Genomic DNA, 27891 nt, shown 5'->3' on the forward strand with positions numbered 1-27891 from the left:
ATTCATGCTCAACGGCTGAGGTCTCTTAGCTGATACAGAAAGTGGCTTAGATGTGTAGAAAGAGACCAGGAGGTGTTTGATCGTGTGTGTGTGTGTGTGTGTGTGTGTGTGTGTGTGTGTGTGTGTGTGTGTGTGTGCGTGCGTGTGTGTGTGTGTGTGTGTGTGTCCTGTCTGTCTCTCCAGTCAGCAGATGTAGGTGTTAGTGTCTTCCTGTGTAACTAGTAGTAAAACTTTTTTTTTTTCTTTTAATGACACTTGTCTCAGTCTTGCAATCTCTTGGCATATCTGATTTGCCTCTTCTTCTTTTAACTTACACCTGTATGGGAGGGGCAGGCGAGCCTGTAAAGAGGAGATAGAGAGAGAGTAGATAACAGATTTGATAGTGGCACAAGCATTAGGGTTATCACCCTATTTTCTTTGTCTCCGGTTGAATTTCATGGGCAACTTCTCCATTTTATATTGAGGATTTATTCAAGGAACTCCGGTTTCATAGCAGTTTGAGATTTAATTTTTTTTTGTCTTTCAGGGTTTTTCACCATCCTTCCTTTATCTTCTCTATATTTGGTCTCTATTTCGCTCATCTCTCTCCCTCTCATAAATTACAACCTCCGCTGCACGGGAAATGACAACAATCCTGCAGCAGCATGAAGAGAGCTTCTCATGTGAAATCAGAATGCACATCATGTGCCAGCACATCAAACGCAGGCTGTGTTGGCATGCTCCTCTGTCTCACAGGAGACGTTAAAGACACTCGGTAATAAAGCTTTCCAATGGTTTACATCTAAATGAAATGTAAAGTTGAAGTAGCAAATTCGCCCTGCTCGAGATTAGAAATCATCTTCCATCTCCTGGCAGTGGAATACAAGTGTTTGAGTAGACGTGGTTATTTTGTCTGGGTGCATTACATGATGAAGTGTGTCTAAGTAGTGCCCCCTTGTGGCGCCATGTGAAAGAGTTCTCCTCTGACAAATTACCCATTGAATCCTTAAGAGATGTTTTCATTTGAAGTGTGAAAAAAAAAAAAATCAGGTCCGTCCACACTTGAGTCTGAGCACATACTCCCACCCTCATTATTTCTTTTTGAATTCAAGATGACATGACCTGTGTTTCTGAAGATATAATCGGAGGAATCCAGCCCCGCCTCCTCTGTAATTTTGAAATGAGTGACACAAAGTAAAGGTGTTAGCAGCACTGGTCAAATTTAGCTTGATATAAATGTAAAATCAATAGCGGTGGGGGTGGCTGGATGGTTGGGTGTGGGGCTGACGACAGCAAAGCTCTAGGTAAGCATGAATCATACCCTAAAGAGCAGTTTTTTCCACGATACAAGCATACAGTGCAGCGGTTGGATGCAGTCAAGGCTTTGAATGCCAGTCTAAAAGCTTTTCTTTCCACCATCCCGTCGCCTCAGGCTCAAGGAGGCTTTTTTTTTTTCTGCAGAGATTCTCCCGAAGAGGAATAACATTAGATGCCTCTCCACCTTTCCAAAAAGGTCAAATATCATTCAGTTCCTTCCTAGCTGAGGGCTAAAAGAGAGACGGCACCTGAAAAAGCAATACTGGACTCCCAGGACTGCTTAGTTCTCTCTGCAAGAACCGTCACCATCCGCAGCGAGGAACCATTTGAATTGAGAGCGCTGTGTGTGTCTTTCATCTGCACAGTGTGAGGCTGCTGTCAGATTCTCTGCTCCTGCTCCTTTTTCTCTCTCAGGCTCTTGCGCTCATAAACATGAACGTGTCGGCACAGAAACATGCTGTGGACATGCACGATGCACACAGAGACCTTCACGCAGAGAGCTTCTCCGCTGCTCAGTTGAAAAAGTGTGCCGGTGGTCAGAAGTTTACCCTCAGGTCATGTGCCGACATTCCAGCGGGAGCTGCTCATTGGCCGGTGGGAGCAGCTTCTCACTTGAGCAGTAATTGCTCATTTTTGGGCAATTCGAGATCCGTCAGATGCGTGGGTGGGCTGCTGGGAGAAACAACATCACGCAACGTCCAAATGACGGTTTGTGCAACTTGTGTAGTCTTTGAGTGCAACGACGACAAGGAAAATTACATTTTGTTTAACAGTTTCAGTTCTTTAGCTCAAGCAGTGGCCATTTGCAAAATGTCACTAAGCACTTCAAGCTATGGCAGACCATAAATGTCAACAAAAAAAAAATCAACTGTGGCACGCTGACTCAGATTGAGTGCAGTCAAACGATAGAGGCACCAGCTGAGCATTTATCACTCTCCAGGCCAGCAACACTTCCGATTGGCACAGTGGATAAGCTTGGCTCTGCTACACCGCGCTGCAGCCTCAGGAACAGCCGGGATGAAGCAACTGGCGGAGAGATTGGGAAAGTATAAAGAAAAGTATTTGTCCTCTTGGATGCTTTTCCCCTTTTATTGCTTTTATAAATGGAATCACGGTCAATATTATTCGGCTTTCTTGACCAAATAATTTAAAAGAAAAACTCTTTGATGTCAACTTGAAAACAGATTTCTACAAAGTAATGTCAATTGAAGGGGCTATTTATAAGAAACGCAGATTTTTGAGTCTCACTCCCAAATCGTCAAACAATGAGACTTTTTGATTGTTAGGGTGTAGGGTTAACTGGACGGCCCTGAAAGGCTTGTAAAAGTACTGGGTAAAATGAATGTAGTGAAATATAGGGACATCCAGGAGGACAACTTGATTTGGTCTGCAAGAGAACTGTGACTTGGGAGAGGATTTATTTTCCAGCAAGACAATTATCCAAAGCATATGGCGAAACAAAAAAGTTTTAAAGACGGCAAGGCCAGTGTTCTGGAGTGGCCAAGTCAAAGCCTGGGCCTCAATCCAATAAAGAATTTGTGACAACTTAATCAGACACTTACTGAAAATGTAATTTTTCTCTCTGCTGCTGCTGAATAGAATAGCACCAAAGCATTGCTGAAAACAGCATATTGTTTCAGTTGTCTTAGAAAGGAACAGACTCTGGTGTCTGTTTGGTTGCAAAACCAGTTACAATTCCACTAACATATGGTGTTGTGGTGTAAATGTTTTTTTCTTCTGTTGTATTCTTTTTCTTCCCAGACTTTAGATTTTCTGAACAGGGTGTCCTCTGGCCTTACAGCTGTTACCACCAGCTCAACCTCCGTCCATCCTCTCCCCACCACCCTCCGAACCACTGTCTCTGCTGCTGCAGCTACTGTTCACTCTGGATCACTAGACATCACCCCAGCAGCACCACAGCAACAACTGGCAAGTCTTTTTTTGTGATATATTGTATCATTACATGTCTGTGGTGTCGTTGTTTTGATTGTTATAGTGTAATTTTGCTGATTTAATTTATTTCACTCAACAGACTGTGTACAACACACCCCCATGCCCTCTGGCCCATCAGCTGTCACCACCAGCTCAGCCTCCATCCTTCCTCTCACTACCACCATAGCTGCAGCTACTGCTCACAACCAAAAGACAAACAAGCCACATACTTAACAACCAGCAGTTCAGTGCCATCATTGCCCTGTGGCAGAACCTTCCAGTGGTGAATAGTATGTGCTGCAGGACAACCAGGCTCGTCTGACAAAAGGATGTTTCAGATGTTCAAAAAAGAAGCCTGAATGTATGGCTGGTGTGGAGAGCATGACATGATCCCCTGCCCAGTGTCCAGACTGTAGTCTTTTGGGTGACTCCATTTTCATCAAACTCTGTAACATTTATAAGAGGACAGCTTACAATCCAACAGTCAAAAAAAATGAAATGCAGTCAGTGTCACCACCCCAGCAACAAGGACACTGGCAACAACTGCTATCATGGGTACAGATACTGTTTCCTAAATGCTAGAATGCCACTTGACCAGTGGACTGAGGAGATGTGGTGGAAGAAGCCATTTTAGAAATAGATTGGTATCTGTCATTCTTTGCCCTTTAATTGTGTAAAAAGACTATAAACACAAGGTAAAAGGTGGTGTCAATGCAGAGGTATGAGCAGGAAGTCTGGTTCAGTTCATGTCTGATTTACTGTATGTAACATGCAGTTCTGAGGTCAGGCTTATGCAAATGCTGATTCAGTGCTAACAGCCAAGAGCCCTGAAACATCTTCACATTCTGACTCTAACTGGCAGAGCATCTATGAAAATGTACCGTCTACCAATTATTTTCATCTTGCTCCGTGTCTTATTTTGGAGGATGTGATAGATTGAAGAGGAACTTCACTGATTATTATGTCAAACTTGATCTGCAAGACAGTGGGCTACTTACTGCATATTTAAAGCCTTCAGTATTCCCAGAGGGCACTGTGTGAAGGCTAATAAATGTCCACAAATGGTGTCACCTGAGTCAGCGTCGCTTCTGGCTGAAGACGACCAGTTTGAAAGTGGAACAGATCTGAAAATGTGATGTTAGAGAGGAGTGGGCCCTCTCTGTGGCCCGTTTCTCATCTCTGCTTGAGGCGACATTAGTCACTGCTAGAATGACACACCTGAAACTCTAACCAGACTGTTGGCTGTCAAACTGCATTGTGGGTAATTTAAGTGTCAGGTTTTTAACAAGGGAAAGAGAATGAGTAGAATCCAACAGACAGTATATCTGGTTCAGCTACATCACATTGGATCCTTTTTGTCTGTCCGTAGTGATGGGACTGTGATATAAATAAAGGACTTACTTTGAGCAATCTCTGTGGGAAACATCTCCAAATGAGAACAGAAGACCATTCCATGCATGAATTATTAAATCACAAACATAGTCTTATTTGTTCAGTGGTTTTTACTCTTAAACAATAAATGTTATTTTGAAGGGGTAGCTGCTGTGGATACCATTCATCAACAGTAAAAAAAAAAAAAAAAACTTTGAATCAGATTTTAAGATCTTTTTTCTGTGACTGAAAATGCCTCAGTCATCTGCCGTGGATATTTTGTGCCAAAGGGCATAATCTAGTGGGCCTTATTAAGATTAACTGGGCCTTTATTCTATACAATACAATTTACATTGCTATTTAATTAAACTATTCAAGTGAAAACGATATCATAATATTGATAATGATAATAATATTAAAGCTGCAGTCTGGAGTTTTGAGAATGAAAAATACAATACTTTTAATTATTATTAAATATAGTGATGTGAAATAAAAAAAAAACATATTTTCCATAAGTAGTCCAAGATTCATATACTGCTGAACTTAGCACTTCCTAGACTACTTGCATGAAGAAGTACTTTTGCTGTGTACCTCTTGATTAATACTTTGTCGAAATCCTTAACAGAGAACAAGAATAATTATTTTCACCCAATTTTGATGTGGAATAAAAAACATATTTTCCATTAATAGTCCAAGATTCATATACTGCTGAACTACTGTTTTTTCCTAGACTACTTGCATGAATGATACGATATATGATAGTTATCTCTTACCTGCTCCAACTCTGCTCTAGTGTAACCACTAGAGGTCACCCCCTAACAAGAAAGATAAAAGTGGGTCATAATAAGCTGCTTCCACAGATTACTTCTCTGATGTGGATGGCCTGGATTTGTCATTTCACTCATACTTGTGCATCTCCTCTTCCCTCCACCAATCTGAATTACAATTCCATATCTCAAAATGGAAAAGAGATACAAAAATAACAATCAACTTGGTTTTTGGGACGTGGTTCTCCAACATAAATGTTTAAAAAAAAATGTCTTCTAAATATTACCGCAGGTTCTGTTCATTATTTTTATGGATTTTTATTTCTAGGAGCAGCCACGGGCCGGAGGGGGTCTGGCTCGGGAGCCGCTGGATTTCATCTCTGCTTTTCGCAGATGATGTGGTCTTGCTGGCTCCTTCGAGCCAGGACCTCCAGCATGTCCTGGGGCGGTTTGCAGCCATATGTGAAGCGGCTAGGATGAGAATCAGCTCCTCCATGAACTTATAAGATCCCGGATACAAGCTGCCGAAATGAGTTTCCTCCGCAGGGTGGCGGGGTGCTCCCTTAGAGATAGGGTGAGGAGCTCTGTCACCCAGGAGGAGCTCGGAGTACAGCAGCTGCTCCTCCACATCGAGAGGAGCCAGCTGATGTGGCTCGGGCATCTGTATCAGATGCCCCCTGGACACCTCGGGAGGTGTTCCTGGGATGTCCTGCCAGGAGGAGACGCCGAGGAAGACCCAGGACACGCTGGAGTGACTTTTCACTCGGCTGTCCTGGGAACACCTTTGGATCCTCCCGGAAGAGCTGGAGGAAATGTCCAGGGAGAGGGAAGGCTGGGTGTCCCTGCTCAGGCAGCTGCCTCCGCAACCCGGCCCCGGATAACGCGGAAGAAGATGGACGAATGGATCTTCCAAATATCTGTCCTTCAATGAATTAAGGAGAAAAAAAACACCTCAACTACCCAACACTACATTGACTTTGACCAATCATTTCCAAGACTTTCTTGACTCATCAAACGCAGAACAGAGGAATATAGGGAATAATTAACTAGAAATTGCTCCCAAGTGTCTCCCAAGTATATTAATTGTGCATGAGCTAAATCACAGGTTTCTAGAGACTGATCCCATCCTCGTGGACAAAGGGGAATCATATGCATCAGAAATTACTTTATATAGGGAGCTGCATTGTAGTTAAATGACAAGTGATGTATCATCTGCCCATTATCTGCACACATGGAAAGTTTTCAGAAAATGTCTTCCCTCTTTTCTCTTTACCTGCTTCCAACAACTTAAAAGACAGAAATTAAGTATTGTTTTTTATATTTATCGTAGTTTGCAGTTGTGTGGATCTGCCACTTCATCTGTAGTAAAGGACTAAACGACCTTTAAGATAAATTGGACGGGCAAAAATTAAAACAACATCCTCCACCGCCAGATTTTTGACCTTTTTTTCCCCCGCAAAAAATATTCAAATTGATTAATTGATCATCAAAATAGTTGCCGACTAGTCGATAGTCTGTACAGTAAGTTTATTCCTGTTCTTCCAAATCCTCAAGTGTCATGAGATATATTTGATGGATCATGAGGTAATTCAGGAACAGGAAATATGGTACCAATTTGTTTTCATGTGTTGTACATTCTGTGAAAAAATGGATAAGTTTGTCTCTTTGGGTCCAAAAGAAGTATTTCAATAAAATTATCTGAGAAGCTTAAAGAACTGATTTATGGTGGAATTTGTAACAAATCATACACATCAAAAGTGATACGGTAAAGCTCTACCTAAAAATGGCTTCTTTCTATAGAAAATATAGTACACAAAAATGGTACAATGTACAGCAAAATGTACGTTGTTGTGGTATATTACTACCTCAACCATGGAGGTTAGATTTTCTCCCATGTCTGTTGGTTGGTTGGTTGGTTAGTTGGTTGGTTGGTTGTTTATTCAGCAGGATTACACAAACACTACTGAATAGATTTCCATGAAACTTGGATGGAGGATGGGTCTCAGCCGTGAATAGACATCATTAACTTTTGAGCAGTGCCAGATGAAGGGACAGATCCAAGAATGTTTTCTTACGTTCTTTAACATTGCAAGATAATACATTTTCAACATATTCATTCATTCCTCATTCCTTCATAATCCATGAATGTTGATGAAAAAAATCTGTCGGATTTAGGTGGCACTGAGTGTCATTCTGGTTACATATATTATTATATTATTAACATTGATGCATCCATATGCTATTTGATAGGAAGCTCAAGTTGACTAGATCTCTACAGCTAGTCAAGTTCAGTACTGGAGTAAATGCATCTATTACATTTCGCCAAAGAATTTCAACCATGAACCATGAACATTAAACAGCTTAATCCAATGCTGAAAAGTCTACTTGTTCAATATAAACTAGGCATGAATGTTAAAAATATATTTCTGAATATGTCTTCACATTTAAAAGTCAAAAGGACATGTGTCTTTCAGTGCTGTTAAAGGACAAATGACTTATTTGAAGGTGCCACCACGTGGCTGCTTAATCACTCCTCAGCATTTCTACTGAGAGTTCCATCAAGGTTCTGGCACTAATCAGAAACACTTATTCCTGCTGGAATTACACTTCCTTGGATTTTTCCATCAGAGTGAAGAACCCTCATCAGTTGTACTGGCTGATGTTTGATAGACAGCGGGGATGGAAAGCAAGGCCAGCCTGTCATTTGTTAATTTTGTTGTGTTGTTTGTTGTTGATTTACACTAGATGGCAGCTTTACACAGTTCATGAAGCATGATGAAACGCTCATCAGGCGTGTGTGTTTCACACTTTTGATATTGTCTGCAAGACTGCAGGTCCAGAGGTGTGCAGGTGGTCCTGGCTGAGCTGGAGTGACCTCTGTAAGTGTTGGATGAGTGCTAGGACCTATAGGCATAGGCCTTAATTATTTTAACAGGCTTTTTTATTGCCCAAGTATCACTTTTTATTAAGCGTGACATGCAAAGGACATATAAGAACAAACTATTTATTACTAACTATTTATTTCAAAATTGTCAACAAAAAAAAAAAATGCCGTTGAACTTGTTAGTGTGTTTTAATCAAGTATTACAGTGATGTCAGCTGTTGTGTGGGAACAGTACGAGCTCTCTGAAGAGGATTATTCGCTCGTCAAATTCCGCTGATGAAAAGCCAAAAGCTCCATCCAGGACTCAGCAGCGTTAGTGTGAGTGCACACACCTGTGTGCTGCCGGCTGCCTCTTCCGCTGTGGTCATCCGGCGATGAGTAGAGGACTTCATTAAAACAACTACACACACTCACTCGTGTCTGCGACTGAAGAGGAAAGTGTGGATCACTCTTCGGAGCAGGAGGAAGAGGAGGAGGGAGGTGTATCAGTAGGGGACAGACAGCAGACATCAGTCGGATAAACAGACTTCCGTCAAAGCCGCGGTGAATACCGGTCATCACCTTGCCATGGGCAATAATGTATCCGGTCTATCGATGCTGCAGAGAGGGCAACAGCAGGGGTTTCACAGACTGCGAAACTCTCACAAAGGTCAGTAATCACAAACGCACCACAAACTTCAAGACGCTCCTATGATTTAAGAATGAGTGTAGAGCAGTAGTGAACTCACTGGGTGCAGAGGCTCAACATGAAGACGTGTTGGGGTCACGCTGCCCCTGTATGCGCTGTGTGCAGGTGCTGAAGAACAGCTCCTGTCTCCGGCTGCAGGAGGTGGGCCTGCCACCTGCTCGGTGGAGGATGCTGGTGGGGGCATGTAGACTAGGTGTGATCTGATCTGCAGTCAGTGACAGCTTGTCAAAAGGAGGTTAATAGTTAGGGAAATTGGTGGCTAGATAACAGTGTGTGTCAGCCTAAATACTTACTTGGATGGATGGATGGATGGATGGATGGATGGATGGATGGATAGATAGATAGATAGATAGATAGATAGATAGATAGATAGATAGATAGATAGATAGATAGATAGATAGATAGATAGATAGATAGATAGATAGATAGATAGATAGATAGATAGATAGATGTGATAGATGTGCTATTATTACCATACAGCCCTCTGCTTCAGGTGGTACACAGATGCCTCCGGCAGGTTTGAAACCATGGCAGTTAAAGACAAACATGCCTGAGGTCAGTTCTGGTGCACGAGCTACAAATAAAGTGTATTAATAAAATGTCAATGAAAAGAGTAACAAGTGGGTTGGAATACAAGCCTCCCGCTCATAATTCCTCATACAGTGCAGAGTCAAGGTGTTGGATGAACCAGCCAGTGAGAGTAAGTGTAGCTGAGCACGGTTAGATAAGTCTTGATTCCCCTTGATATGACTGGCTATAGATCCTTTTTACAGCAGACATGTTGACTTGTTAAAGCAGGAATTGCATAGGTGTGACCAACAATGTTAACGATGGCTCCAGTCTAATTAGTGTCCCAGTAAGTCCTGTCAGTGAGTGAGCATGCAAAATGCAGTGGAACAATCCTTGAACTCACCTAAGCTCACCTAAATAGAAAGCAGAATAGACAAATCTATGTCACTGAATGATTTTTTTGCATAGATTTGTTGGTCCAGGTGTGTTTGATGGCATTTTGAGGTATGTCTGTCTGCTTTGTGGCCTAATTGGGCCATGTGAGTCCACAACCCTGCCTAAGACAGCCTCCCCCACTGTCGTATAAAACAACCTGATGAAAGTCTAAGTACCAAAATAACAACTCTTGTATAAAAGTGATGCATTAGTACCAGAATAGGACACAGAGGTGAGGCTGGTTTAGCAGCTACTGTTTCCAAGGTTGAGAATGAGCTTTGAAGATGTCCCCAATAGTATGGTCCAGTGTTTGCTGTGTAAGAAAGTTCCAGTAGTATCTGTTCAACAATTACCCAATAGACTGATGAGGTTTCCAGCACTCAGCTAGAATCCTCTTGTCTGTTATTCTTACACATATATTTAAAAGCTTTTATTAGGCAAACATAGAGGAAGCGTGTTGAGTGTGAGTGTTTCCAAGGTGTGAGATGCCAACCTTATTACTAATCATCATTAAGTTTTCTTCATGAATTTGTTGAATCAAAAGTTAAAAAATGAAATTTCTTTGTACAGCAAAACTTATTATTCTCACATCACCACTGTAAAGCACTCGCCAGGAGCCTCTGGACTGAGTTACATGTGTATTTCAATCATGTATAGCACAAACAAACACACTTTGAAAAGGAGTTGTCATTGCTATAATCATGGATAATACATCCATGTATGATATAGTACACAAGTTGGCTCTTTCACGTCCTCTGTCTCTATCTCCATCACCCTGTTCAGAGCACACAGCTATTTTCACATCTCAGTAATACAGCGTAGAACAAGTGAGTCAGACGAAGAGATGCAAGGCGATGCATGAGAGAAGAGGGACCATTATTCAGCCAGGTTTCCTTGACAACCACATATAACATGTGCAACAGTTCCCATGGTGATGGTTTCCAGTGTGCGTTATCAGCACGAGATGATGGCTGATTGGGATGAGAGCCAGACAACGTCACTGACAGCCGTTCAGTAATGAAAGGACAGGGATGTGCTTGTGCTGCTCTGCATCCCAGTTTATTAGGCCGGGGTTCAGACAGCACACAGTGATTGGCTGGATATGGAACAGAGATATCTGCAGATCGAAGCTCAGCTTAGGACACGATGAATGCACTCAGTCACATATGCGGTTTATATTCCCTACCAACACACACACACACACACACACACACACACGCACACACACTTCCAACTTACATCTCAAAGACACACTCACTTCTTTAGTACAGACTTTCATTTGTTTTCAGCAGGATTAATGGCCTTCCCTGAGATCTGCTGACTCAGCTTTGCAGTGGTGACTTTTCATACTTTGTCAGAGCAATCTTCATCTCATTTCTTACATTACCACAAAAGGCTATGAAATGCTGTGTAATATTTGTAATATAGGCAGCTCTTTCATTTGTCTTTAATGTCTTCTTGTCTGCTGTTGTAATGGGAAAAGATAAATGAATTAATTCTTGGATACAGTACAGCTCACATTAGAAGTAGGTAATTCCAATTAAAGGTCAATTAAATTGTGTATTTTGGATAAGAATTAATTGTTTAGCTGCCAAAATAGTGAAAAATTACAAAACCTACTTTTGTTTCAGCTTCTGAAATGACAGGATTTGTCCATGCATTTCTCACACACAAAAAATCAGGGCATTACATCACATTCTTGCTAAAATATAACATCCAATAATGTCATAAAGAGGAGTGAGAAAGAATGGATCTCCTCAAACACATTCATAGTGAATAGTGACTTGGTTGCTAAGGAAAAGTGACAGAAATAGTATAAAGAATAAAAAACAGGGTTCATTTTTGGCCAGCAATAGTGTTGCATATGGTAACAAGTTTGGCTGATGTGAAAACAATGATTTTGTTGCTATAGTTTTTGAATAGCTATTTTGTTCCCTCTTCAGTGACATATTCATGTATGAGCCATTATGCTAATCTATGATGCTTTAAATGCCACCGAGCACAGCTGGTCAGCTGTGACAGGGAGATATTGGGACAGTATTTAGACCAGAGCCATCCCCAGGGATGCTGCATCACCAAACTCATATGAACACAGTGTGGAGAGGCAGCTTCTGGCACAAACATGATGTTAGGAAGTACAAGCTGCTCTGTCCTCACACGAGGTGCATGCAAGGAGACAAGAAAACCTGACACACACTACTGACATGTAGTCTGATAATGTGTGAATCTCCCTGGGAACACAATAAAATGCCAGACAAAGACAGAGGTAGACATAGGAAATGCAAAAGCATCACGGAACAAGATGTAAAGTAATTCCTCCTGGGTCAACAGCAGTTTATTTCCAGGACATTTCTCTATCTTTGAGGGATGAACCCCACCTCACATGACAAAGTCCTGCCTGAATAAAGTCAATCAAACCTTTAATACCTGCAAACTGTGAACGCAAAGCCAGTCTTTTTCGTAACATAGGTTCTATGAATAGCATATAGCTAATCTTTAAACATGTATTCAACGAGGAAAATGAGTTAGTTTGCACTTCCTCAGTGGCGTTTTAACATTGAGAGAGAGGGCGAGTAAACTATCCACTTTGAATGCTTGTGACTGGCAGTTGCAACACTTGGAGGTCAAATGTGTTCAGTTGCTTTTCATCCTGATTATCTCACAGCTCCTATGACAGGGCAGACAATGAGTTTGTGGAAAGTGTTTTATATGCCGCCACGGTTTGCTTCATTGAGTTGTGACACAGCCCATTTAGACAGATACCGGAGTGAGGAGTTAAACAGGCTGCCGGAGCTGTACATCATCACCTTTTCATTAGAGCCAACTGACTCCAGCTCTGTTCATTCCCCTACATGATACTACTACGAGGGCACCACAAGGGCATACTGTTACCCCACACACACTTGACAAGTTCACACACTGCACAGCATATTTTAGTGTGCAATGGAGGTCATTTCTTCATTACTGAACCAAAGATAGAGTCAATTGTGTTTATATAGTGCAAAATCACAAATCGTATCATCAAATTGCATTAAAGAGCTTTGCATCCTTACAGCATACAGCCCTGTCTGTCCTTAGACCTGCCATCTTGGAATAACCGCCCAAACAAAACTTGTGATTTCAGATGTACCAGCGAACTGACACAACTTCCTGTCTGTAAAATGTGGGTGACAAAGCCTCACTCAGTTGCTGTTTTCAACCTGTTCTGCTTATCACGACTCCCCGTTTCCACATATACCTCAGTTACTATAGTGACAGGGCTGATGTGAACTCTATTTTATTTTTAACCATCTGCGTCAGCAATGGCTGGTATTGTTTCACATCGTGAGTCTCGAGACACCTATTGTATCAGTTTTGAGGACTTTGCCAGGAGTTTGTATGTCTTTCTATATGTCTATCCGTCTTTTGACATATTTTTGTGAGTGCTTTACCATTGCGACCATCCATGATTCAGTCACAAAATTTAACAGATGTGTAGTTGAAGCAAAACTCTCACCAAAATGCAACCTAGGCTTTTTTTTGTGAATGTATATGAGTCAAAACTTCGTGTAAAAGCATAATTAAGATGAAAGAGGCACCGTATTTCAGTTTTTGGCTCAAACTAATTTTCAATGGGAGTGCATGGGGCACTTTCACACTAGCATCAAAATGGCTATTTTTACAACACTAAGAAGGCTCGGCACAACATGAAACTTTGCTCGTAGCATCACCAGGGTCTCTACACATGAACACGAGCATTGAGAACATTGTTTGTGTACACAGAGTTTACTAAAAGGAAAGTTTTTGAACAACTCAAATTAGCGGTAGCTTCTTCCTCTAGCCGTCGTCATGGCAGCCCAGACGTACTCGGGGATCAACACGTCTGGGTAGAGTGTATGTGGTTCAGCTGAGCGATGTGTAGAGACACTGGTGATACTACGAGCAAAGTTTCATGTTGTGTCGAGCCTTCTTAGTGTTTTAAAAATAGCGTTTGAGCTGAAAATGAAAATATGGTCAATCTTAAAAGTGCCTCTTTCATTGTAATTGTGCTTTTACACAAAGGTTTGACTCATAAACATTTACAAAAAAAAAAGCCTATGTTGCATTTTGGCGAGAGTTTCACTTTAAGTCAAAATAAGGCTGAGTTCAAAGATCGGTGTGGTTCAGGCAAAGGAGTTGAAAGTGACCCCAACTTTACACCCCTGACCCACATCTGTGTGCCTGGACACACCTATTGTAGCAGGAACTGTCACAAAAGCAGTTTTGAGTAATGTGTCAGGTGTCTATATGTCTGTCTGTCTGTCTGTCTGTGGACACATTTTGTCAAGCCGATGCGGTCATGAAAAAATGTGCGGTTCAAATAAACATGAAGACTGAGTGAGTAGTCATGGGTCAGAATATGAATTTGTTGACTGGCATCACAGCTGGTGTATATGTATAGTATATGTTGGGGCTACAAGGTGCCCCCCTTATCTGGGGACAATCCTGTTGGTGGCCTGCCCCAGGATATGTCCCTGTATTTAACTGTAAGATTTTTATGTTGCAAGAGAGGTCAAGCAGCGGAGACATACCACTGTCTCACTTATGTTGTGCTTGTTTTGGACCAACAGTGGGAGCAGCTCACTATTGCAGCTTCAATTCACTCCACTTCTTCTACTAACTACTTGCCTGTGCTAGTTCTATAGAAAACTGTGTTGGAAAATTCAGGCAAGTGTCAAGTGAATCCACAAATGTTTTTTTTAAGGCCAGACAGGGCGAGGGGGAAGGAGAGGAGGAGGACCTGATAGGAAGAAGAGTTCAGGAAATAGAGAAGGAAAGGTAAAGATACGATTACAGAACATGCCAAAGAGTGAGGAGAGAGAAGGAAGAATGAGAAGAAGAAAAAAATGTGTTCAACTGTTCTGTTTTGTGATGTAACTGTTAACTCGGTTTATAACAGCGTGCCTGTTAGTGATTGGTGTAATGTTACTAAGCTAATCTACTCAGTCCTAACCTCACCTTAACCTACTGACCTTCAGTACAACTTTTAAAAGTTAGTGTGGTGTTTTCAGCTAGCTCTGCTGCACCCTAATGCTCATGAAATATGGTAGTCCATCTCTGGTACATAAGCTACATAAGTAAAACTCTCTTTTGTTGTTGCTGAGATTCCTTAAGGAAAGTGAAAACATTGATGTCTGCTGAAAGTAATGGTCTTCAGAGTTTAGTTGTAATAGGAAGTTGTTAGTCATATGAACTGTGGACAACGCCCAATCAGAACTAAGTGTACTTATTATTTGGGGAGGGGTATTTAAACAGAATTGCACTGTATTTGTTTAGTAATTAGAGAACTGCAGACCATAATTCAAGCACTGCCAAGTGCAGCACAAAACACACTAATAATATAACTGAGGAGAAACTCAGAAAGCATTTCCACCATGCTCTCCTCTTCTTGCTGTAGCAGTGACCCCTCTATGTTTCTGTATGTGACAGCTGACCTCACTTATGCAATGTGACCCCAGTACAGCTGCCTGCCTGCAGTGTTTTTGCAACATCCTTAACACCTGCCTAAATAAGAAACACAAATACAGAGAGGTGATACAGGCACATTGCTACTCCTGAGGATTGGAGCACCTCGGGCACTGTAATGCAGCATTCACACTTTGTAAACATTTGTCTAAAAAAAAAAAAAAAAGACTGCCTGCATTTTATTGTTACCCAGACAGTTTCCTGTGCTAGATGAGCTCAGCAGGTTAGACAATGTGTCATACTTATATAAGACAATGGAAAGGCACGGAGCTATCACAAGATTGTTATTAATGCTTTTCAAAATTGCTTAAGAGTGCCACTGTGACAAGGATACATCGTTTTGCTCTCGGAAATACAACGATCTGTTATATTACAGTGTATCCATGTTGTGTATTGTCAGAAAAAATTGATTAATCTGATAAAATTATGCATTTGTATACCTAAAACAGTGACCTAGTGAAAAATGTATTTATGAATTGGCTCTATAGGTGCTTTTGTTACTCTGGTGATTTTTATACTTCTTTCCCTGCCTTTCCACTTCAATAACCGAGACAGAATTATGGCACTATGGCCCCTTGTAACTGTTAACCTGAGCTTTTACGCACAGTGACAGTTGTGAGTTTAATGGCACTTCATGGTGATGTGAGGACAAGCAGCTTGTCTTGTGTACTCAGTGCCTTTTGTACATGCACACTGAGTTCTGTGAATTACAGGAAGCTCATAAAAACTGTAAGATACGATATGTTACATTTAGGTCAAGGATTCATAGAAGTTTTTAGAATGGTGTAAAACCACTGCATGTCATTTCATGAATGTTTTTCAAGGATTGTGATGAATACAAAGATACAGAGATCAGTGTCATGATTTTCAAAGTTTGATGATGATGTTCTGTGGGAATGAGTCCATGAACATCTGACTCTTTGTCTTCTTTGGAGACAATTTCTAAATAAAATTGAACTTAGTTTTTTTTTTTTTTTTGATTTGCTTTTGAAGCTATGATACAAATCAATTTGTTGATCCTCACATATTTAAGGTTTTGCCCAAGAAAGGTTTGACAAACAACCAATATGGGCAGCTACCTTGGGGCTATCTTGAACCCCAAAGGTTTAATTTGCAACACTGATGATATAATCTTGTGCGTTTCATTCATTTTTTTAATCGGCTCATAGCAGTTCAAGCGTGATTACCCTTTTTGTCAAGTTAAGGGCACTCAGACTTGATTAAGGTCAGGGATAGATAATGTTCTCCTTAGGGCCCAAACACACCAAACCAATCAAAGAACTGGTGGCAACAAAGGCTGGTTCTTGTGTCATCTCTCATCACCTTTGTCGAGACTACAGCCGACAGCTAATTGTATGAGAGGAAACGATTGTAACTAAAACCACAACATTTTGTCATAAACCTTTAAAAAACAGTTTTTGGCATCTTGAGGACAGCTCAAATGAGGAATAAACCCAATGCTGTGATAGTAACCCATTTTAAATGAATATATCGCAAATATGTTAAAGGGATATTCGGGTGTAAATTTAATCTATGGTCTAACACAACATGACACCAAGTAAGAACCCCCCAAGAGATCGAGTTTTCCAGCTGCTAGCTTATGTAGTTTTAGCAACCTCAGAAAAGACAGCACGATAACAATACACTGCAGTCTATGCCTCCAACCAAGAAACTGCCATCAAAAAGCCACTCATAGCCACAAGTAATGCTCAGAATAGCACCAGACTTCAGCAACAGTACAAATAGGGTCCCAGCACATAGATCTAGACATCAAATGTCTGCTAGCTTAGCCGGATTTCTATTGAAATGAGAACACAGCTCACCACTCTCCTGCAGCAGCGTGCTCGCTGTGGGGAAGCCCTGCAAGCAGATTACCGTTGTGCAGTTAGAAATGCTCAGTTCCGTTCTTTTCCATGTCCGCTCTTGAACATAACTGTTATGAACTGGTAGGCAAGACACATATGAGCTTTAATTGCATTTCCATTTAGTAATAATCATACATGTTCATCCTTGAGCTAAGGAACTCGACTGCACTCGGTAATCGACTCGCAGGGCTTCCCCACAATGAGCACGCTACTGCAGGAGATATCAAGCACACAGTTTTGATTGCACAGTTAAAACAGAGAAGAAGTTTGAATGGAAGTCAGAAATGTGGAAGTGGATGTTGGCAAAATTAGGAGTCAGTCAGGATGTTGACTGATGCCTTACTTTGGTTGCATGATAACATTGGCAACATGATGACAGGAAGGTGATTATTTTTTTATTTAAAAGGGTAAATAACACTTTATTTAAACATAATTCTACATGTTGTTTCAAACTGCAGAAGAGCAACATTTGATTATGATGTGATTATTTTAAAACAGAAAATGCATTTGTGAAAATCTACATATCATCTGCATATGAGCAGTTTCCAGTGTGTGCAGATGCAATTAAATTACATTTACTAAGGTATTTGTTCATTCTATGAGAGGGAGCAATGGATTTTGTTGTGGATCACTGCATAGGGTCATAGTTTCTTCAGAAAAACACACAGTAGGCTATTACTTGCTGAAAGGTTTCAGCTAAGCGTGGCTTTTAATTGGCTACATTTCAAGCTTAGTTAATCGTGGGTAAATGTCCTCATTGTTAGACCAAAATCCAGCAAAAAGAGTCTAAACAAAGAGAAAGAGTCCAGTGTAGATAGGTGAGGACACTGTGAATATCTCAGAGAGAGGTTTTTAATATTAAAAAGAATATGCTATTCAAATATGCTTTTCAAAAAAATAGGTGTTGAAAAAGGAGCTGACCTATAAAAGTGTAATTTGTCAGAAATGGCCAGATTGCTACAGAGGTAGCTCCAAAAATCTAGGGCAGCATAACCACTAACTACTGTTCAGCACACTGTTTGCTATAGTTCTTCTTTTGCTGAGGTGACTAACTGCTGAAGGCAGTCACCAAAAGCAGCAGGGCTCAGCTCAACCAGGCTAAGCCCCATGGCTGGGCACCAGACTAGGGCTGAACACAGCCTCCGAGATCAACCGTGTATATAGTCAGAATACTCTCATCTTACTCTGGAACTGAGCTTTTATTTTGTCCACACCAGAAGTAATTGTGGACGAAGTGAAGATTATGGTGGGCTTTGTCATACGTCTTACCATGAGTGAAAAAGGTAATTCAGCTGGTCTTAGTTCAGTAAAAGAGAGGAACTTGAATTCAGAGGGTGTGTGGGTGTATTAATCTATTCAGTAAAAAAAAAAAAAAAAAAGGGGGGGGAGGGGGGGAGAGACTTATCTAAAAAAACATCTTAAACTACAATTCTGGCCTTATTATACATGTTGCCCCTTTAATAATCAAGGACATCTTATATTTGGGCTAATATGGTATTTGGTAAGTATAATATTGTCATGAGTCCCACTAACTCTTAGTTTGTTGTCACCTGGTTTCATTTCCATGCCTTACTAACTCTCTGTCATTTCAGAGTCCCTCCTGCTCTGCATCACCTTCTGGTTTGATTCACCTGGCCTGCCCCACCCCATACTCCCCTGCTCCTCAGTATATGCACCGGTCCTTTTCTAGATTGTCTTGTGTGTTTTTGTCAAGCTCTCCAGCGTTCCATATTCTGTCCTGGCTGATCTACCTGTTCTGGACCAGCCTGCCTGTTTTTGGACTTTGACCCCCGGCCTGCCCCTTGTCGGATTTGTTTGCCTGTATGCCTGATTTTCCCCGGTTTTGACCATTGCCTGAACTGACAAGTAAAACTGAACTTTCCCTGCCACTTTGACTCTTGCTGTCATGGTTTTGAGTTCCACTCTGTCAACGATTATTACAAATAGCATAACCGATGGGAATGATGGGCAAAAATAGGAATGTTTGACCCAGGTTGTAATAAAGTGGACTTATTCACATGATGATCATCAAGCTTTAAAGGGGAAAACTAAATGTGGACCCAAACATAGACACATATGGGAGGCGGGGGGGGGGACAAAAGGAGAGCTTTAATTTACAAAAGCTGAAATTTAAATAAACAGGAGAATTAGAAAAGACAAAAATGAGTCAAGGATCAAAACAAAGTAGCAAAACATCTTGCAAATGCAAAGTTCAAATCAAATGAAGAGATAAGAAATCAAATCCAACCATACCAAAGGGGAAAACACAGGAGGAGACACTAGAGAACCTGGCAGCGAGCAGGGCAGAGGCAGACGGAATCACAGAGTACATCTCAGCACAAACTGACAAGGAGTGCAGGGAGAACAAAGACTAAATACTGACACACTAACGAGGGGATCAGGAACAGGTGAGGAGCGTGAGGAGGGAAAAGGACAGGTGAGGTAACAAAGGGAAACACAGAGGGAGAAACACAGAGGAGAACTGAGAAGAAGAGACACCAGGGCATAATAACAAAACATAAGACACAGAAGCATGACAGATTATTACATATTTTGGTGGCTGAATCACTGAAATTAGGCTTAGTTTTTAGTTATTGGTTTGTGACTCAGTCTTGCACGTTGACACAGTGAAGCGCCTTACTCCAATTATGGTAACATGGTAATTACGTACTTGTATGATTTTCTGACTATATTCCAACCAAAGCATGTGGCTGCCGTTCAGACACACAGGCAACACTTTAAAATCATTATACACACACATGCGCACACACAAAGAGGGATCTCCCCTCCAGCCTGCTTCTCTGTGGAGTCTCAGTCGTGTTTCTGATGGGATAATCTCTGCGTTGTGCTACGGCCCATGTGAGGAAGGGATTACATATTTATTTGGGGAGTTTTCATCCTGCCTTTACCATCTGTCACCAGTAGTGTGGCCATGGGACATTTACAAGAGCTTTACAGTGGAGTGCTTGGATAAGAGTGAGTGTGAGAGAGATTGTGTATGACTGTGTATGAGTGAGAGAGAAAGAGGAAGTCAGGAGTAGGAGCCACCAACGGTATTCCCTGCTTGAAAAACAGGCTACAGCCCAGCTATAAATCACCTGCACTTTCACTAGTGGCCAAAATCCCCCTTAACGGGCTTTCCACTGGACACAAGCTGTGTCGTATGGGACTTTTCCATGCTTTCTGTTGGGAAAGAGAAGTCCCTCCAAATATCCTCTTTTTAGTCCCAGGGTGATTAAGAGCCAAGTCAGCAGTGACATCATAATCCACATCCCTGTCGCTTACATTATGGTTGCAATTTGATGAGTGGCCTGGCTTACTTAGCCGGTCCTGCCTGCTAAGAGAAGGGGGGGGGTCAAAACGTGATATCATACAAGACACTACAAAGATGTTTAAAAGGATATAGTGGGCTTCAGTGATTTTAAAATTCTAATTTGGGGGGTTTGAATATAGAAAACTCCATGTTTGAGACTTTACAAAAGAAAATGTATTTTACTGCAAATTCACAGCCTCAGGAAGTGAGGCTAACCCTTTTTTTCTTGGATGTTTTAGACTTGCATTGTAATTTTTGTCGACATGTGACCATTCCTAAGGTAGTTAGAGCCATTTATTATAATATTATCCTAAGTTTTTATCAGGGTAAAGGTGTAGACTTTTATTTTATATATTTACCTTCTAGACAATTCACTGAACATGAACAACAAAAGTAGTTTGGCTATAACTGTTACCAATTGGCCCAAAGCGAGAAACAATATTGGTCTACTCGATGAATCAATGCTGCAGAATGTGGTGCTGAACTCGCCTTCACTATGGAACACCCAAACAAGACGTGGGAGCTGAAAAACTCTGCTTTATATGGGTTTTGAAAGCACACTTAGGATTAGTGGTTAAAAAGTTATTGCACTTTTACAACAATAGCAATTTTAGCCGCTGTCTAGGACTTAAGGTTAGCATTTTTTCAGGAATTTTCATTGATTGATTGTATTTTGTGCTCTTTAATTTAATCTCTAAATAGTAATATGCATCAATGGCACTGACTGTAAAGAAAAATAGTGTACAGAGCCACAGAGACATCACCCAAAGGTTTTCAAGGGCCACAATGAAGCCCATTGTTGGTCTTACAGCTGTCGCCATCTTGGCAGTAACTGACTGCTCCTAACTCCTGGCTAATCAAAAATGGGCAAAGAAATTGCGCAAGGGTGAAGCTGAAGTGGACCTAGCTAGTTAAGAATTCTCACATCCAGCAAACAGAGATCAACATTACAATTCATTTGGAGTTGTGTTTTTGAAAAAAGGATGAATGAAGACGAATCTGGTTCTTAAGATGCTAATGCTCCACTATGTTCACTAGCTACCTAACATGCTACCTGCTGAACATGCTAATGTCTGTGTTCTTTAAATAATGATTATTCTATCCAATTACTTTGATTCAGTTTTCGTAGTGCAAATACATAGGCGTAGAATTATTCATGGTACATATGTACCATTGGTACATACATACCAGTCTCCAACGATGGCTGAAATGTCTACACCAAAATTAAGGTTGAAGGAAAAACAATGTGCCTCATGCAGCACACAAAGGGTTACCACCTAGGCACCGGCTCCCAAATAGTCTTTGATACAGGTCTGTTTTTTGACTGGCTGTCCAAGTTGTTTCACTTGCAGGCTTTAAAAGTGTTGACGAGAAGAGGTCGACACTGCTCTCATGCAACACATGACTGAGGATGACGGGCAAGAAAAGAAAGGTGGAAGACATTAGAAGCTATTTCACCAAACAAAGTGTAAGTCACCTGAGCTTTCCAGCTGTATTCTCACACTAGTTTCTTCTGTCACCTTTAACCTTTATCAGACAGCGGTGGAGTGGCAGGGTCACAGCAGCAGGGGAAATTTAATAAGGACATGGTGGTAAAAGTGTTAGCTAGTTGTAATATTAAAAGTAGGCCTAGTGAACACTAGTGATCTTCTTCGAAAAGGTCGAGGTTAGGGGCCTATTTGATCAAGTCGAAATCCTTCTGAGGCTTTTGTTAATCATCCCTGTCGATTCATCAGAGATGGAGCGAAGTAGACTAAAAACATGGCTCAGAACCAGGTGTGTCGTTACACCTGGGCATTCGGGGCTATTGCCTCGGATGTTTTTGTAATAGCCCCGCATCTCTGTGCCTTAAAAAAAAAAAAAAAAAAAAAATCAAATACAATTGCTTATTGATGGAAATAGCCCAAGAGGTTTTTATGTGGTTGCTCATCGAACAGCCAGCAGCCACAAATGCAACATTGTCACTAACGCAAATTGCGCAGAAGCTGGCGTGACTTTCCTCATGGCATATGCCCATATATGGGCAGAGTCAGATTGATTTGTTGCAGATTCAACATCAGTGTTATTCTTTCCCCCTCATGCTTCACTGATATTACCAAAGCCCGTCTATTAGCCTACTGTTTAGTATCACTGCAGCGTTTAGTTATCCATCCATCCATCCATCATCTGTACATATTCTATGTACGCCGCTTAATCCTCTGCAGGGTCGCGGGGCGTTTAGTTATTAATTAGTTAATCTGGATATACGGAGGTTCTTTGGGAAAATAAAGTCACAGCCAGAGCAAGAAGACATGGAGAGTGAGACATTATCTCCCCCAGCCCCTGAGGAGGAGCAGGGATAGCTTACTTGCACAGATTCAGCAGTCCAGCTGTGAATTCAACCTCTATATGGTCACCTTGACACCCAGTAGGTGCATGTATTAATTATTCTAATTTTAATTTCTAATTTTGCCCACTGTGGTCAAATCAGAATTGTGGTTGTGGGTGTAGTCTGGGTGCGTAGTCAATGACAATGTTTTTTTTTCTCTAAATACCCTACAAAGCCTACTGTAGGCCTAATGCAGATAGACAATAAAGTGTCGAAATTGTAATAGGGAATGTTCTACCTGCTCTAATAGCCTATGCACACAGCACAGGTCTTATTTCAGGCTATAATATCATAAATGTAAAACACTACTCAGTAGGCCTATAGTGAGGGAAAATTAGCTTTATTTGTAAATAGAATATGATGATGAGGACCCCAATGATTGGCCTTTCTTTCCTTCTCAAACTATGTTAAAGTTGCATCTTTAACAGCCCAATTTTCAGCATTAATATTTCCAAACCAGTAATCAGATTAAAGTGTGTTACTACTATTTTTGTCATTTTCATATATATATATATATATATATATATATATATATATATATATATATATATATATATATATATATATATATATATATATACGTTTTCTAGCTGGAAATACAGTCATTATTTTGAGTCTGTGTCAGCTAAAGATGAGAATATTAAGGTTTGTTGTACACTCTGTGCTGGCTGTACATTTTAAAGGAGTAATCAGTAATCAGATTATTTTCTCAAGGTAACTGTAGCTAAAGCCCCGGATGTTTTGCACTCCTCGCGACACCCCTGCTCAGAACCACAATGGCACAGATGAGGTTGAACCATGCTGCTATGTGCCATGTCCACCAAGAGAAGTTAGATAATGTTGACATTAAACAAATATGCCAGCAGTTCATGGATGTTAATGAGAGGCGTCACCATTTGCTTGGCTCTTTTATATAAGACCAAGGCAGTAGATGTTGGGCTATTTGGATTGAAGGTGTGATAGCAGTGTATAGGAGAGTATATTGGGATTTATGTCCAAAAAATAGGGGGGAAAAAAAGAAAAAAAAAGACTAAGGCACTCTGTGGTAGATCAATGAAATATTATATAGATATAAGGAGCAGGCAGGTAATTTGTTACTGTACATTGGGATTGTCAGTAGTAGTTCAGATTTATTGATCCTGAATTATAGGTTTTGTTTTGAGCAAATAACTTTCTATTTTGAGATATTTGAGCAGCCTTTTTTTATTGTAGCCTGGTGGATTGATTTTGTGAACACCAAGTTATGCTCCTCAATGCACTAAAACCAGCATAGTGCTAATATGTGAGCAGTCTACATGCTTGTGTTTTGTTGTTAATCTATGTATAATGCAAAGTTTAATGCAGTGGTTTTCACTATAATGTAATATAATGCAATATGACTTAAGTAACATTCAGATCATTATTACACAGCCTCCTTGTCTATTAGTGTCATTACACTGCTTCACAATGTATATTGCCCCCCCCCCACTGGCCACGGCGCATGGTGGTGGTGGTGGTGGTGGGGGTTGTCTGGCTTTGTCCCCACCAAGTTACCTACACCCTTGTGCAAATACCTTTTGTTAACATTTATGTAGCTTGTTCCTGAACATCCTCGAATATGCATTAACTTCATCTCAGTGACATTATAGAGAGGCAAAGTCACTGCATGGGTATCTGCTGTATGTTTCTCATTTCACGCCAACAGTCAATGTTGGCTGATAAGATAGATCTACAGCTATTCTTATTTATTTAAGCAAATTGTTCCTCTGTGTTGCATATAAATACAGTATCATTTGCAAAGTTACCCTTAGCTATGTATGTACGATATCACATCAGAATTTCTCTGAAGGCGCTCCTGGGGTGAGGATGAGTGTTATTGTCCATGATGCTCCACAGTTTGCACTGCCACCAAAGAAGATAGCACTGGCTACCAAAGAATGGTAGAACATCCTTATCATGATATTAAAGACCAGCACCTCCGCTCCGACCATTCGCATCACACGCTGTGCGTAGGGCACTAGGTGCTGACGGGGCACCAAAAATATCATTATGAAAAATCATCATGGTCATAATAATTATAATGTTGAAATTATCTCAGTATATAAATATTGGGCACATTTTAGGCATGTATATCACAAAAAAGGCATAACAAGAGATATATTTAATTGCTCAAGAAAGTAACGATGGTGCCCTCCCTAAAACACACACACACACACACACACACACACACTGAACTTCCCAGCTCCCTGTGGGTGCCCCTCCCTATCTCAGTGGTCTGTTGGATTGCAACTGACCAAGTTTGACAGCAAGATGTCAACTTTTTTGGAAATGGCCCTGAAAGACAGCAGGAGTCAGGAGCAGAGAAAAGAAAGAAGAGGAAACTGTGAGATGATGCCTGCGCATCACTGCAGGTAAGTCCATGTTTAATCATCCTTAAATGCAGGAAATGTGCTGCTAATGTGATGGTTAGCCCAGCATACACCTCCAACTAGCTGACGTTATTGCTAATGTTAGCAAACTCAAATATGTGGTAACTTAGGTGCAAGCTAACATGAGATTTGACTGTTAAACATTATTTCTGCATTTTACAAGTAACTGACGCCAACTAGCTGTTACTTTACTTTAGATATTGAGCAGTGGTTTATGGTTTATTTTGATGTGACGGTGGTCAAAACTTTCTCAGTAGCAGTTTGCAGTCAGTGCTGCAGACCATTTATTACCATGTGCAATTAATAGTCTTTAGCCAGGCATTTAGCACAGTTTACCTAGCATATTTTGGCATTTGCATAATAAACCCATGACCACCTCTGGATTGTCATACAGTAGAATTCAGCAGAATGTAGGCTACAGTCTCTCACACAAATTAGGTGAGGTGTGGGAGGTGCAGTGGGACAGAAAATGGCTCTTGATAATGTGAAGAACTCAGACTTGTAGTGTTACCGCTACAGCTAGCTTAGTTACAGCTGAATGTGACAGAAGCTACATGATAAACTTTACTGGCGTTTTGATTGCAGTTACGTCAGGATGCAAAGGCATGGACGACATCTGACAGAGAAATAGGAAAACGTTTTGTAGTAGACATAATGCTCTCGTAACCATATTTAAGTTGCATTCAGTTAAATGGCTAGATAATGTTTAATATTCAGAAATGTAGTCTTGCGTGAGGTGTATCATTTTGCTCTTATTCCTGTAGTTAAGATATAAATATAAAATGTGAATTATGAATGATATAAAGCAAACATTGTTGAATTATGTGCAATATTGCAACTCATTCTATTGTGCTTTTATATTAGATTAGATCAGATTTATCAAATAGTTGATGAATAAGTAATAAAGGGGGGGGAGCTCCTTGGCTGCATGCTTTCAGTTTTAAATGTTTCTAATTGTTTTTGGTATGACATTCTTTGCTTGAATATTTTGTCTCTTTCTATGCTGATCCTTTTTCTTCGTATTTCTAAATTAATGCAGAGTCCATGCTGAGATACGTACAAGGAGGAGCAGGTGGCCAAGAGCAAGATACAGATGATGAGCAACCATCTACAAGCAGCTCAGGCACATATCAAAAACAAATGTTTATTTCTGGGGGGGATTCTTCTTCTATTATTGTAACCATGATGATGACAGTTATCTGCCTATGAAGCTAACAACGCGTTGTCATTGCTCTACCTAACTTCCTGTCCATTTTGCAGTTATCGATCCTCTCGCTCCCCTCCACATCACCATACTTGTACAACTCCTTTCTTTGTGTCAAGTGTTTTTCATTGCTTGGCCTGTTTGGTAGTATAAGCCATTGAGGGGGTGCTGGAATCGGTAGCTTTTCCTGTTCCACCATTGCCAGTGTTTTTCTAACTGCAGGAGCAGGGGGAGGAGAGATAGGGTGGGCAATACTGATATTTTTTAATTATGAAAACTCGAAACAGTTTTGGCCAATAACAAAAAATGCATTTTGTTATGTAAAGTGATAGTGCATCTAGATAATAATTTCCAAAGGGTTCAATATATTACTTGGATGTCTGAATATAGTAAGCTATATTTAATCAGTTTGACCAAAACATTTATTTTACTGTCTCCTTGGATATTCCCTGCCTCTCTGAAAAGACTGCTAGTGAACTCTGTCTCAGTGTCTGGGTCTGAGTGCTGATGAGCCATTTCTCTCCTCCCTCTTTCTTTTCTGCTGCTGCTCTGTGTTCTTCTCATGCTTTTATGTGCCACAGTAAGGGTATGGTGTTGCCACAGTAGACAACAGCTGTCCTACACACATCACAGGTTTCATTTACAGCTGTGAAATAGCTCCAAATGCCTTTCTTCTTGTGTTCAGCCATCACTGCATGTTGGATGAAACCAGGGGTCAGGGTTTGTGCTGGGGCGAGCTGCATGTGCACAACGCACGAATTGCGTACGTGGCCATGCAGCGGAACATTCTGAGACAGGTCTACTTGTCGAAGATAAATAAATGTGCACAATGTAAAAAAAGTGAAACTGGAACTGATCCCTTTATATTGACCCAACTGACGCTTGAATCGATCTACCAAAGAAGTATGTTGTATTGGTAGTATCAATATTTTTGGATTGATCTGCCCACCCCTAGAGGAGGGACATAGATTATTGACCAAACACTCCATAACAGTAATAACTGTTGGAATATAGAACTATTTAACACTCATTCTAATAAGAAAATAACTCATAAGGCAGATAAAATGAGTTAACAATTAAACCAAAACCGCAGTGTTCTTTCTTTAGAGGTACTTAATTTAACACCAACCTGTTCTTTTCCTAAACTTAACCATGTTGTTTTTTGTGCCTAAACCTAACCGGAGCTTGACAGGGGTCCTGAGACATACCTGGAATGACTGCTTTCATATAACTGAAATGAGTGGTACTCTGCAGTTGTAGTCTCTTTGGAGCTCTCTCACAGCAGCCCTTTTGTTGACTTCAACTCTGTTCTGGCAGCAGGCAACTTTTTTTCTAAGATAAGAGGGTCTCCACATAAAATTCTATC

General features: G+C 40.7%; 1 protein-coding gene across 1 annotated transcript in view; it reads left to right on the top strand.

The window, feature by feature from the left end:
• Window positions 1-8480: 8480 nt before the first annotated feature.
• Window positions 8481-27891, top strand: part of neurl1aa (neuralized E3 ubiquitin protein ligase 1Aa) — a 78750-nt gene continuing 59339 nt past the window's right edge. The window contains exon 1 of the mRNA XM_037114595.1: window positions 8481-8899. Coding sequence (XP_036970490.1) covers window positions 8818-8899 — 82 coding nt within the window. The 5' untranslated portion in view covers window positions 8481-8817. The remainder of the gene's footprint in view (window positions 8900-27891) is intronic.

This window comes from Acanthopagrus latus, chromosome 1 (assembly GCF_904848185.1).
Source record: "Acanthopagrus latus isolate v.2019 chromosome 1, fAcaLat1.1, whole genome shotgun sequence".
Classification (NCBI taxonomy): domain Eukaryota; kingdom Metazoa; phylum Chordata; class Actinopteri; order Spariformes; family Sparidae; genus Acanthopagrus; species Acanthopagrus latus.